The sequence below is a fragment of the Monoraphidium neglectum genome (genome assembly GCF_000611645.1).
Source record: "Monoraphidium neglectum strain SAG 48.87 unplaced genomic scaffold scaffold01574, whole genome shotgun sequence".
NCBI lineage: Eukaryota > Viridiplantae > Chlorophyta > Chlorophyceae > Sphaeropleales > Selenastraceae > Monoraphidium > Monoraphidium neglectum.
The window spans coordinates 1-13,115 of record NW_014012054.1 but is presented as its reverse complement, the minus strand read 5'-3'; the positions used below and the strand labels follow the sequence as shown (position 1 = coordinate 13,115).

Here is a 13,115-nt window from a genome sequence, read left to right as displayed (position 1 = left end):
GGGGGGCGGCTGCTGCGGGGGCGTACGACCCTGACCTGTTTGACGGCGTTGTGGCGTGGATCAACGGGGCGGACGGCAGGGGTTCGCCCAGCTGCGGGGACGGCGAGGGCGCGCTGCCCCCGCTGAGCGCGTGGCCGCCAAAGGACGCGGCAGCCGTCGCCTGGTCGCTCGCGCAGAGCCGCCACTGCAGCGGCGCGGCTGCGCGCGCGCTGCTGGCGCTGGCGGCGCGCTGCCGCGACGCGGCGGTGGAGTGCTCTGCGGAGGATGCCTGCCGCGCGGCCTGGGCGCTCGCGTGGTCGGGGATGCTACTGCCCGGCGGCCTGGTCAAACACAGCGGCGGCACCGCCCTCGACGGCGGCGGCGGAGAGGGGGGCGCCGAGGCGGCAGAGCGGCAGCGGCAGCAGGGGCTCGCGCTTGTGGGGCAGCTGGCGGCTGTGGCGGAGGGCGACCTGGACTCGTTAGAAGCAAGTGATCTTGCTTGGCTGTCGTGGGTGGTCGCGACGGCCGCCGCGGCCGCCCGCGCCGGCAGCGCGGGGCCGGGCGCCGAAGCACGCGCGGCGGAGGCGGAGGCGGATGCCGCGGCGCGGCTGTCCCGCGTGTACGCGTGCGCCGCGGGCTGGGGGGCCGGCGTGTTTGGCGCCGCCGACGCACACCTGCTGTACACGTCGCACGAGTGGCTTGTGCGGGCGCAGCTGCGGCGGCCGGACACCGCTGCTGCTGCTGCTACTGCTGCTGCTGCTGCTGCTGCTGCTGCTGCTGGAGATGGTGTGGGGCACGACGAGCCCCTCCCCGCCAAGGTCCTAGCAGCAGGTGCGTGGGCACATCTGAGGTCCCAGCAGGGTGTCATTGTCGCCTGCAGCAAACAACGTGATGCCTGACCGACCTGTCTTGTATATCTCCCCCCCCCCACACCCCGTGATCAAGCCGCCCTTGATCGCACCACCCACCTGTTCTCGCAGGCAAGCGCGCCGCAGTCCGGCAGGCTGCCGCCGCCCGCAGCAGCGCATTCTGCCGCGGCGTCCTTGCGGCCCTGCGGGACCCGCCTGATGCCGCCAGCGACCACAGCCGCGACGCCGGCGGCCCCGCGCCGCTGTCCGCGCGAGCCGCGCTGCCGGAGGCGCTGTCGGCGTCGGCGCGCGGCGCGGCGCAGCTGGAGGGCCTCTCTCAGGAGCAGCTGCTGCCCCAAATTGTCTTGGATGAGGAGGAGAATGAAACGGCAATCCTGATCGTGCTCGTGCCGGAGGCGCAGGAGAGCCGCACGCGCCCGGCGACGCCCACCGGCTGGGCCGCAGCCGCCGCGCAGCTGCTGGGCGCCGATGGGTGCGTCAGCAGCGGCGGCACTGGGGGCCAAGGCGGCAGGCGCAGGGTGGTGGTGCTGATGCAGTCAGGGTATGAGGCCGCAGAGCGGGCGGGCGGGGCGGCTGGCATTCAGGAGTGGCTGCGGGACCAGCTGGCGTTTTAAAGCAGTTGAGCGTCCAATTGCGCCGGCTTCATGTGATGATGTTGTGGTTCTGTGTCTTGTCATCGTTTGCAGGTGTGTCCTCCATGTTCAATTTGGTATCGCCTTGAGCAGCACTGTGCGCTTTCTGCAGTGTGGTGTTGATCTGCATTGGCGGTGCCGATTCGGCTGCCACTGCCAAGGCTGCCTGTGTAGCGGACCTGGTTGCTTTTTACTAGTAGACAATCGTCCTCACCAGTTGATACGCATGGTGCTTATGGCGTGTGGTTGTAGCCAATGCTGGCATCATTTCAGCTCTGAACAAGCAGCACTGCATCTATGACCTTGCAGGATCGCAGTGTTACACATGGTGCTTGTGAGTTCCAAACCAAACGTGGGTGGCAGGCTGGGGTGGGCCTGGTTCGGTGTCTCAACAGCTGCTGATCGGCGGCCAAGCTGCTTGACCTTCATCAGGGATAGATAGATAAGTTACTCATATTATAGCATCACTGCCATCAGGGGCGCGTGCGCCGCACAACGCCGGACACCGGGGCTTCTGCACGCAATGCACCTCCCCCATCTGCCAATCTGCAGCAGACGCACATTGTCGCAGACTGCGGGGAGCCTGCGGTGATGTTCAGCGGCAACACTGGCGAGGCGCCTTGCGAGCAAGCGCACGCCCTGGCCCACGCCTTGCAGCACTGCGCCGCGCCGACGCCCTGGCGCCCCCGGCGCTGGCCCCGTGGAAATGGGACTAAACCCCCCTGCAGTGCTGAAACGCGCATGGCGATGACAGCGACGCCCAGCAGCTGCCGCCCTGCAGGGGCGTCATGGTGGCCCTCTGCGGCCTGCTCACGCGGCGGCGCCGCCGCCGGCCCCAGTTGCACAGGCGGCGCCTCGCCGGTTCGACGCCATCACAACTGGCAGCAAGGGTGGTGGAGGCTGCCGGGTGCAGCAGGACGGCCTTGCGCTGTAGCAGCTGCAGTCCTCTGCATGCGGGCCCTGTCAAATTCAGTGACTGGGTACAAGGCAGTTGTGGTGGCTAGTCTGGCCGTGCTAGAACCGTGAGGTGCAGGGCACATATTGCCCTCTGATGCCCACAGGACGGGGCGCGGCTGTGCTTTGTGCACATGCTGAGGATGATGGCAAGAACAGCTGCGGTAATGCTGATGGGCGGCATGTATGGGCCGACAGGCATGCGATATATGACACTGCAAGTGATCACCCCTCCCGAGGGCGTTGAACCCAGGGTGGTTTGGAGTGCCGTGAGGCGAGGCCGAAGCCAGCGCCTGTGGCTGATTATTTGGAGGTCCACAGCGTGGACTCTACACAGCCGCGTGGGCTGCGGGCCGGGCGTCAAGGCATACCCCTGGTTGGGTTTCACGCCTTCCAGGAGCATACCCAGCACCGGTTTCGCACTTGTAAGCGGGTGGCCAATTTTTTTTCGGGGGATCTTGAGGGAATCCCCAACATACCCCCGGCGGGTGTGCAGCTGCACACACGCCGGATTACGCCACCAGATCCTGGAGTACCACTCGCAGAGCTTGGGTTTGCAGAATTGCAACGCGCGTGCGCGAGTGCACGAGAGCGCGACTGCAGCAAGCGCCAAACACGACGTTCAGTGTTTGGGCGCCGCTGCGGCGCATGAGAGCCCGTCATACACTACCATGACCGCTGCAGAAGTTGCTTCACAACACGAAGCGAAGACGGCTCACCTGAATCGAAACATGTGCTGTCAGTCGAGCTTTGACGCTCGCAGGGTCGCCCTCGCTCCCTGCGGACACACGCTTACGTGATGGTCACCGAGCCCAGCAACTTACCTGTATGTGGACATGGACGGACCGTCGCCAGGTTTGTCGTAGCTGCACACATGCAGCTACTGTACTTAGGTCGGAGGACTGTAGGAGGGTGTAGCCTAGTGCAGGAAATTTATCGTAGCATAATGAGGTTGCCACAATTATTTGTGGCGGACGCAGTGCACTTGGCATGTGAAGGCGAAAGCGCAGGAGGCGGTTTCACCTGTTTTTGGCCGTTTGCAGGCGTGGCAGTCCGCAGCTCGGTCGAAGGCCTTGAAAGCTGGTTGCTAATGGCAGGTTGGGAAGGCTTGCCCCAGCATCTGCTGGTCCGGGGTGACACTGGAGTCACCAGGATTGCCATTGCTCTTGGATGTGTGCGCACCTGCCTGCGCCCCCCGCCGACACCGCTGCCGGCGCTAACTCTGGCCACAATTCGTCGTTTGAAGATTTGCAGGCAAATGCAAGCAAGTTACACAAACACATAGATCAACATGCAGGTCCTGCGTGTTACATCTGATGTGATGATGGCTCTGCAACACCAGCAAAGCAAGCGCTGCGGCTGGCTAGCAGAGGAGGCACCTGCACGGGCACTTGTGCGCTTTCGTTTGGCCAACACGCATGGTGGCCAAGCAAGTCTGACAGTCTTGTTCATGCCGTTGTGTGTGCTTGTAAGTCGCTGGGTGGGTTGTAGATTGCACCAGAGCCAACTGTGCCACAGACAGACCTGCAGGCTGTGCAGCTGTGTGCATGCAGTCAGCGCCTGGCACGTCTTCAGCGTGCTCCGGCGCTGGCGCCGATGATCTATGGGGCTGCCCTGGTGTCAGGTAGGGCTGGGCGAGTGGCTCAAATGCCAAGATCTTGCTCTTGTACGATGCCCACATTGTAACATAGTTGATGTTGCTGTGCGGGCGCCTCCAGAGTTTCACTCTGTCAGGTAGATGGTGAAGTGTCCAGAGTTGCCGTCCGGTTGGTTGAATGGGAGCTCGTGGCGGAGGATGTACTCAATGACCTGCACAATCGCGGCCGTGCAAAGCAGGTGTACGGGGTCAAGTTTGTCCGTAGTAGCGTTGCTGGTAACATAATCAAGGCTGGTCGGCAGTCAGAGGCAGCTTTGATATGTGCGAACAGAGGCAAGAGGTCATGCCAGTCGTGCGAGCATCCTTCGTTTGACATGTAAGACTTACTTGGTCAGTCATGACCACCTGGCATACGCACGCATGCACGCATGCACGCACGCTCACGCGCACGCATGCACGCACCTCGTCGTGTAATGTAGCGGCGATTCCGTCTGCTGTCGACTCGTCATCATCCGATGCACCCCGTTGTGGCTGCGTCACTGAGTGGCTCCCCTCGCCGGTGATGATGGTGAGGGCAGCGCCGCCACTGTGCCTCGCCAGCAGCCGTAAACCTTGCACACACTCGTGCAGTCGGCGCATGGCGCCCCATGTCGAGACCCCGTGAAAGTTGATCGTTGCTTTGTGCCAATGATCCTGCCGACCGGCGCGCTGCCGAGACCCCACGGCGCGCGCTCTGCCGCCACCCCGGCGGTTGACTGGGGGATCTTGGTCGAACCCGCGACTCATGTTTGTGATGCAAGGGCAAGCTTGCAAATGGCCGATGCTGCGGGATGTGCTAGCCGGGACGCTCTTGTTGCTGCTTGCTGCACGCTGCACTTCGCCCGAGCCAGCACCACTGCCGTGTCGTACTGCCACGCGCCGATATGAGTCAAAAATCTATATCAATACAAAGTTCCTGTTGTGAAGCGCCGGGCCTCGTGAGCGACCCACGAAAACTGGGGCCCGCACGGTTGTGAGCATGCACGGCGGACGAAAGACTGAATAATTTAGGACTACTGTATCGCCTTACCTCCGCTTTTGGCTATGCTTGGCGTGAAAGGCGGCCTCCGATCCAGACAACTTTTTTCCACGTTGGTCAACCGCCGTTATCAAATTTCGCCTGGTGATCAGTCAATACCAACTTATGCAAAGCAATATTTGACATGCCATGTCATCTGAGTTTGTGTATTTGGAGAAGAAGACTCGCAGTGTAGATATCTTGCCGACTGGTACACTATCTGCTAAATCATAATATAGGGTGTGCACCCCGTGTCTGAGCTTCGCAAGTATTATACATCACAGTGTGTTGAAAGGCGGTCTGCTGTTTTGAAGCCTGCTCGAGGCACCCAAGTGGTGTGTCATTCGCACCCGCCCGGCACTGGACAGTGACATCATAGATATGATACCATTGTCGATGCTATCCATCCCCAAAAGGGCAAAGAACTCCGCTGTGCTTTCACTGCTGTGCTTCTGGCTTTGTGGCTAATCAAATCCGAAACTCACCATACACGCTTTGATACCGATCAACTTAAGGCAAGGGACAGGGACAGACCTGTCCCAAACTCACAAATCAGGCGCCGGCATTACCACATGCAAGCCGCATCGGTAATCCGGCCTGCTAGATGCAAGACCTTGTGAACGCCAAGGAGCGCACCAAATTGTGGGGCGACTCAACAGGAGTTAGGTCGGAGCACTGTAGGAGGGTGTATGCTAATGCAGGAATGATTATTACAGATATTGCTATAATTACAGATATTGCTATAATTGTAGCAGACGCTAACACAGTGCACTTAAGCTTGGTATGCGAAGGCGAAAGCGCAGGAGCAAATGCGGTTGGGGAGGTGTGCTCCCAGCACCTGCTGGTCCAAGGTGATGCTGGAGTCACCGGGGTTGCCACTGACGTTGGATGTGTGCGCAACTGCACTCCCGCCCTCTGGCGATCGACTGCGCTCGTTGCCGTGATCGAGCATTGTGATGGCTGAGCTGCTTCTTCCCGGGCGAGCCAATGACATACCCCAGGGTTTGTGCCACCTGCTTTTACGACACAAATGTTTGTCAAGTGCTCCGCCGTGCAGCCACTGATTGCAAATACAACACAGCACGCCAACCAACACGTCGACGCGGCAGAGCCCATGTTTGTGGCTGGGGCGGGGGATGTGATTGCCCTGCAAGTGCGTCCATGCAGGTCATGTCATGTGACTCACCTCGGCATCAACTACTTGGTCGCAGTGATGTTTGTGGCCTGTGTTGACTGCTGCCGTTGTCTTTCCGAGATTTGGGAATTGTCTTGGAGTGTGCGTGGATCAGCAACGCCTGACCCAAGCAGCGCAGTCGGTGTTTTGTTGCTGCTTGCAACCTCCACCTGCGCCAGGTATGCTGTATGCCAAGCAATATCGTACGCATTACTGCGGGCTGACCATACACTGGACAGCTGTGAGGCATCAGGTCCGCAGTGCCATGTGCAGGTTGCAACACTCCAGTGGAACGCTTACGAGCTGCGATGTGTGGCGCTTGCTGTGCAGCGACGCGCGTGTTTGCTTGTCAGGAATTTGCAGCCAAATGCAAGTTACACAAAAACATATGTAAGCGCCCCGCCATTCCGTGTGTGAAATCTGACGTGATCATGGTTATGCAACAAAAACAAAATGCTGCGGCTAGCAGTGGAGGCACCTACACGGGCACTCATGTGCTTCCGCTTGGCCATCATGCATGGTGGCCAAGCAGGTCTGGAGGCCTTGGAGATGCCATGGTGCGTGCTTGTGCGTCGTTTGGTGGGTGTGGGTTGCAAATGTACCAGAGCCAACTGCGGCACAGACAGACCTGCAGGGTGCGCAGCTGTGTGCATGCAGTTAGCGCCTGGCACGTCTTAAGCGGGGGCCGGCGCTGGCGCCGACAATCCGTCGGGCTGCCCTGGTGTCAGGTAGGGCTGGGCGAATGGCTCAACTGCCAAGATCTTGCTCCTGTACGATGCCTTCATCTTGCAACATCGTTGATGTTGCTGTGCGGGCGCCTCCAGAGTTTCACTCAGTCATCAGGTAGATGGTGAATTGTCCAGAGTCGCCGTCCGGCTGGGTGAAAGGGAGCTCGTGGCGGAGGATGTACTCAACGACCTGCGCACTCGCGGCCGTGGGAATCAGGTGTACGGTATTGGCAGAAGCTGGTAGTGTTGCTGAGAACACAGTCAAGGCTTGCCGGCAGTCAGAGGCAGGTTTGTTATGTGCCAGGTGATCAGAGGCAACGAAGAGGTCATGCCAGTCGCGCGAGCATCCTTCGTTTGACATCTAAGACTTGGCCAGTCATCAAGGCCTGGCATACACACGCACGCACGCACGCACGCACGCACGCACGCACGCACCTCGTCGTGTAATGTAGCGGCGATTCCGTCAGCTGTCGACTCGTCACCGTCGGATGCACCTCGTCGTGGCCGCGTCGCTGAGTGGCTCCCCTCGCCGGTGATGATGGTGAGGGCGGCACCGCCGCTGTACCTCGCCATTTGCTGCATCCCTTGCACGCACTGGTGTAGCCGGTACATGGCGCCAAACTTTGTTTGCCCACGCAAGTTTATTGTAAACCTATGCCAATGCGTCTGAATACCTGCGCGCTGCGAAGACGACCCCGCGCCGTGCGCTCTGCCGCCATCCCGGCGGTTGACGGGGGAACCTTGGTCGAACCCACGACTCATATCTTTGATGATGCAAGGGCAAGCTTGAAATCGGCTGGTGCTGGGGATGTGCCAGCCGGGACGCGCTCTTTGCTGCTCGCTGCACCGACGCTGCACCGACGCTGCACTGCGCCCGAGCCAGCACCACTGCCGCGTGGTACTGCCACGCGCCGATATGACTCAAAAATCTATATGGATACACAATTTCTGTTGTCAAGCGCCGGGCCTCGTAAGTGATCCAGGTAAACTGGGGCCTGCACGGTTGTGAGCATGCACGGCGGACAAAAGGCTGAATGATGTAGGACTACTGTTTCGCCTTATGCCTCCGCCTTCGGCTATGTTTGTGGTGAAATGCGGCCTTCGATCCAGACGGCTTTTTTCCACGTTGGTCAACCGCCGAAAATCAGTAAAATGTTACGCCTGCTGAAATCCAAACCAAATCATGCAAATAATATCTCATGTTGTTTTTGGCGTTTGTGTACCAGGTGGAGACGAGGACTCAACGTGCAGATATTTTGCCTACCGGTACCGCTATCTGCTAAATCATTGTATACGGGAGGGTATAGACCCAATTTCTGAGCTCCGCGACTATGACACATCACAGTCTTTTGAAAGGCGGCCTGCTATTGTAAAGCCTGCTCGAGGCACCCATGTGGTGTGCCATTTGCACCCGCTGTCACTTATGGCATTGATGCTGTTCCCAAAAGGGAAAAGAGCAGAGCCGCCTCGGATGGAAAGGTAGGGGTGTACAAAGGTGATAACAGTGCCACTGGAGTGACGATGCAGGTGTCCAGGTGACTTTATGGTGGTGGTGGTTGACTTCATGGTGTCAGCGCTTGAAGGCAAACCTCCCTAGTTTGGTGAGTGGTCCTCTCTAGTTGCAAACTATGGCCATGTATTGATCGATCCCGCCAGGGAAGCCACACGGTACAGGTGACAGTGCCGTGATAGTAAAGCTGTTGTGGTGGCCGACACATGGGGCCCACCGCTTCGGCAGGCCCCACACCCTGTTCTGCTGTGCTCTCACTGCCTTGTCGCTGTGCTTCAGGCTTGCTGGCTGATTGAACCCAGAATTCACCTTAAACGCTTTGATACAGATCAAATTTATCTTAACGGGCGCTTCAGCAAGGGACAGGCACAGACACCCAAAACCAGGCGCCGGCATTACCACATGCAGGCGGCCACGCATCATCCGTCCTGCTAGATCCAAAAAAATGTGAGCGCCAATGAGCGTATCAAATTGTGTGACGACTTGACAGCAGTGTTACAGAAACCTCTCCCGTTTGCCACAAGTCGTGCCAGTGCCATTATTGGTTGCTTTGGTGATTGCTAGAGCTTGTAACATTGTCTGGCACAACCGCATGTGCCAGCCCCGCCCTTCCCCAGCTGGTCAGCTTCATAGCTGACAATAAGTACCTCGCCATGGAATGTAAATTTGCACCCGTTTGAGCACCGGTCCGCCGGTATGCTTGCATATGAGACGACGTGCTCATCAGCATGTGATGGGCGCAGTGCAATGGACGTCGCGGCAAGCCTGCAGTCGTGACTTGCGTGCAGGCCAGCCTGCATTTGCCTTGCACCGTACGCTCCCCAGCTGACAGAGTGCCGCCAGCATGTGCCCCACCAACGGAAGCCCCCGGGTAATTTGGCGTCACCTGGAGGGTTCCGCCTTGTTGTCTAGTGGGATGGGTAACAAGCGAGTTCACTGGACGGGTTGCTGGCAACATGACGTAGAGTTGTACCAGTCACAAACATGCCTTGAAACCCCAGCGCCCACAGCCAAGCATCGCCCCAACTGGTACAACTTGATGCACGGTGCTCGGTGCATAGTCAACTCGTGCGAGCACCCACCAAGAATGCCATGCCCTGGCAGCTGCAACCCCTGCGAAGCTCTGAGGGTTGGTCATTCTGACAATTCAGCATCGTTTTCAATCAATGGTGCATGGCGCCAAGCTCATTTGGCTTCTTAGATACCAAAAGCTCCTCACTTGGGCAATGTTTTAATGCCTATTGAGCGTACATTCGTAACCGTCTATGTAATCAAATACATTGATTTGTTGCGATCTTCTCTTGCTAGATCGCTTTGGTCGTCGGGATGGCGAGCCCGAAGCTCTCGGCTCGCCCAGGCGACGCTCAGGCCCTAAAGGCGTGCATATCTGCTCAGGTGTCTGGATTAGAGCTAGCGTTCGTCGTTGCTGACCCCAAGAACGCGTTCGGTACGCCCAGCGTGTCCCTGGCGCTCTCGGAAGGCGCGGCTCTTGCCGAGCCCAATGCAGTGGCATCGTTTTTGGCAGGTGAGGGCTCGCAGGCGACACGCAAACCGACCGCGTGTCGGCCGCCGCCCGCTCTGCTGCTCATGGAATGCGCCGCTGCACAACCCATGTGCAGCAGCTGCTGGCCCTGCTGCGCTCGACACTTGCGGCAGACATAGTAATCGTTGCCATGCTGGGGGCGCGTCGCCCTGCCGCCTGCCTGGCATGCCAGTCTAGCACATGCCATCGAGCGCCGACCTGCCATCCATCTGCCGCGCGACTCACTGCAGAGGGCTCGACGCTGAAGCCGTCTGGCGCTACCGCGCCACGCGACGCGCAATGGCTCGAATGGGAGGCGTCGGTGCTGCGGCCGGCCAGCTACCTGGGCGGGGAGCAGCTGGATGCGGCGCTGGCGGAGCTCGCTGCGTCGGCGGCGGCGGGCAGCTTCCTGGCAGGCGGCGAGGTGCCGTCGCTGGCGGACGTGAGTGGGCAGCGGTCGTGCGAGGGTTACCTGCGCGCTGTGTTGAGCGCGAGTTCCTTGATTGGATGCATCCATGATTGGCTGCTGAACGGCTGCTGAACGGGAAACGGTCGGGCGTGCTTGCTCTGCAGCAGCGCTGTGGGTTGCCTTGCAGGGCTATACAACTGGCCGCCAGCGCCCTTGATTGCCCACGCACGGCGCCAGCTGCAAAACATTCTAGAACACGGTCTACACAGCAGCAGCAAGCCCACCGCTGCCTGATAAAGCAGCAGCAGCAGCAGCAGCAGCAGCAGCAGCAGCAGCAGCAGCAGCAGCAGCAGCAGCAGCAGCAGCAGCAAGGAACCCGCCCTTAGCGCAGGGGGATCCAGAACCTCAGCGTCCTCTGGCACGTGGCTGACGGCGCCGGGCGCGCGCTGGCGGGACCCTCCGCCTTGTTTGACCCGCCCGCAGGCCGCAGTCTTCTGCACCCTGCTGCCCCTCCAGCGCCGCGGCGCGCTCTCGGCCGCGCCGCCGGCGGTGAGCGAGCTGCTGGCGCGCATTGAGGCGGCGCTGCCCGTCGCCGCGGCGCTGGCTGTCGCACTGGCCGGCGCGGAGGAGGGCGCGCTGGTGGCGACGTTTGAGGCGGACGCGGCGGCGCACGCGGCGGCGGTGCCCAAGCGGCCCGCCAAGGCGCGGCGGAACGTGCTGGTAGGCGGATCTCCGTGGCGCGGCGCATTGGCGGCCGTGTGTGCCTGAAATTTGGCACAGGCTGCTGGGATCCAGCGGGGCCTGCGTGCATGGCGTGCAGCGCGCGCTGCCCACGCTCGCCTGCCACCCGTGGCGCTGCCCCGACCTGCCTCTCCCCTGCACCCCACCCGCACCACCTTCCACCCAGATCACGAGCGCGCTGCCGTACGTGAACAACGTCCCCCACCTGGGCAACATCATCGGCTGCGTGCTGTCCGCCGACTGCTACGCGCGCTACTGCCGGTCGCGCGGCTACAACACGCTGTTTGTGTGCGGCACAGACGAGTACGGCACCGCCACTGAGACCAAGGCACTGGAGGAGGGGCTCACCTGCCAGCAGGTGTGGGTCGCGTGTTTGCGCGCTGCTTATGAGTATATGGGTGTGCATGTGTGTGTTTGTGTGTGTGTGTTTGTGTGTGTGTTGAGGGCATGCGCATGTCTACTTGTGTGCAGGGGAGTGTAGATCATGTAGGTGCAGGTTATGCGCACGCACGTTTGTGTGTGTGTGTGTGTGTGTGTGTGTGTGTATGTTTGTGTGTGTATATGTGTGTGAGTTTGTGGTATTTGTGTGTGTTTTTAAGGATTATGCATGGCAGCAAGGTGCGTGGCGAGCACGAGTGACTACCAATCAACAACAAAGTAACTTTCCAAGTCCAGTGTGCCCACGCCCGCCATGACCTCTGCCGCGCAACGCTCTCACCCATTGCCAACTCCCTGTTCACCCTCAGATCTGCGACAAGTACCACGCCATCCACAAGGGCATCTACGAGTGGTTTGGCATCAGCACAGACAAGTTTGGCCGCACCCCCACGCGCCACCAGACGCAGATCTGCCAGGACCTCTTCCTGTGAGGGCCGGCCCCACTCCCCTGCCTTGATCGTGGTTTGCGGCGCCGGCATGTGTTTTGCCATCTTGCGCGGTCCACAGCTATTGACTCGGCCGCGGCAGGGTGTGTCTCGCCCGCCCTGACTTTCCAGCCGCTGCGCAGTGCCTCCCTCTCAACCGCTTCCCTCACATTACTTTTCGAAACCGCCCCCAGGCAGCTGTGGGAGCGCGGCAACTGCCTGGAGCAGTCCATGGAGCAGCTGTACAGCGAGGTGGGGTCGGGAGGCAGGAAATCGGGTCGTGTGTGCTCAGACTTGGGTTGACCGAGGGCACTGGGGTCCTGTGTGGGTTTGCGTTGTGCGACTTTGAGGTCGGATGAATGCAGGGCTCGCTGTTGCAAACCGCGGCTTCCTCGCGCCCACTGGCATGGGGTTGAAGGCCGTGATGGGGCCATCCTCGGGATGCGAGCCGGCTACGGCCTGGAGGAAGGCATGCACGGCTTTTCTCGCTGATGCTTTTGTCCAGGCGTGGGCGTGCCGAGGCTGCGCCGGGGACCCTCTGTGCGCCGACTGCTGTGGATGCCTCACACAATATAAACCCTGGCCTTTCACGCGACTCACTTCCCAGGCCGCGGGCAAGTTCCTGGCGGACCGCTTCGTGTCGGGCACCTGCCCCAAGTGCGGCTATGAGGTGCGCGCCACAACAGCCGCCGCGCCGCCCTCGTCATCCTTTGGGGCCCAGCTAAACAAGAATCTTATTGCGCCGTGCTCAGCAAACACCTGTTTTCGCAGCCGTTCGCCCCCGTCCCGGCCCATCAACCGCGCACCCCGCCCGCCCTGCATTTTATTCACAGGATGCGCGTGGTGACCAGTGCGATAACTGCGGCAGCCTCATGAACCCCACAGAGCTCATCAACCCGCGCTGCAAGATCACCGGCACCAAGCCCGTCGTCCGCTCGACGCGCCACGTGTTCCTGGACCTGCCCCGGCTGAGCGGCGAGCTGCAGGCCTACATCGACGGCGCCTCGAAGGACGGCGGGTGGAGCGCCAACTGCCTGCAGGCGAGGGGCATGCAGGGGGCGACTGCGGACGAGATGGGGG

The 13,115-nt window shown here is 60.5% G+C and overlaps 2 protein-coding genes across 2 annotated transcripts; both read left to right on the top strand.

Annotated features, from left to right (window-relative positions):
• Nucleotides 1-302: 302 nt before the first annotated feature.
• Nucleotides 303-1,462, top strand: MNEG_8342 (hypothetical protein; the record flags this gene model as incomplete). The annotated part of the gene is made up of 2 exons (XM_014043186.1): nt 303-810; nt 960-1,462. The coding sequence occupies 2 exons, from the start codon at nt 303-305 to the stop codon at nt 1,460-1,462; spliced, it is 1,011 nt and encodes a 336-aa protein (XP_013898640.1).
• An 8,364-nt stretch (nt 1,463-9,826) lies between these two features.
• MNEG_8341 (methionyl-tRNA synthetase) lies at nt 9,827-13,053 on the top strand (the record flags this gene model as incomplete). Its single annotated transcript, XM_014043185.1, has 8 exons — nt 9,827-10,025; nt 10,274-10,481; nt 10,731-11,151; nt 11,339-11,530; nt 11,919-12,037; nt 12,230-12,287; nt 12,643-12,705; nt 12,869-13,053. Coding segments are annotated over 8 exons (1,445 nt in total), but the record flags the coding sequence as incomplete, so codon positions are not given.
• Between the last annotated feature and the right edge of the window lie 62 nt (nt 13,054-13,115).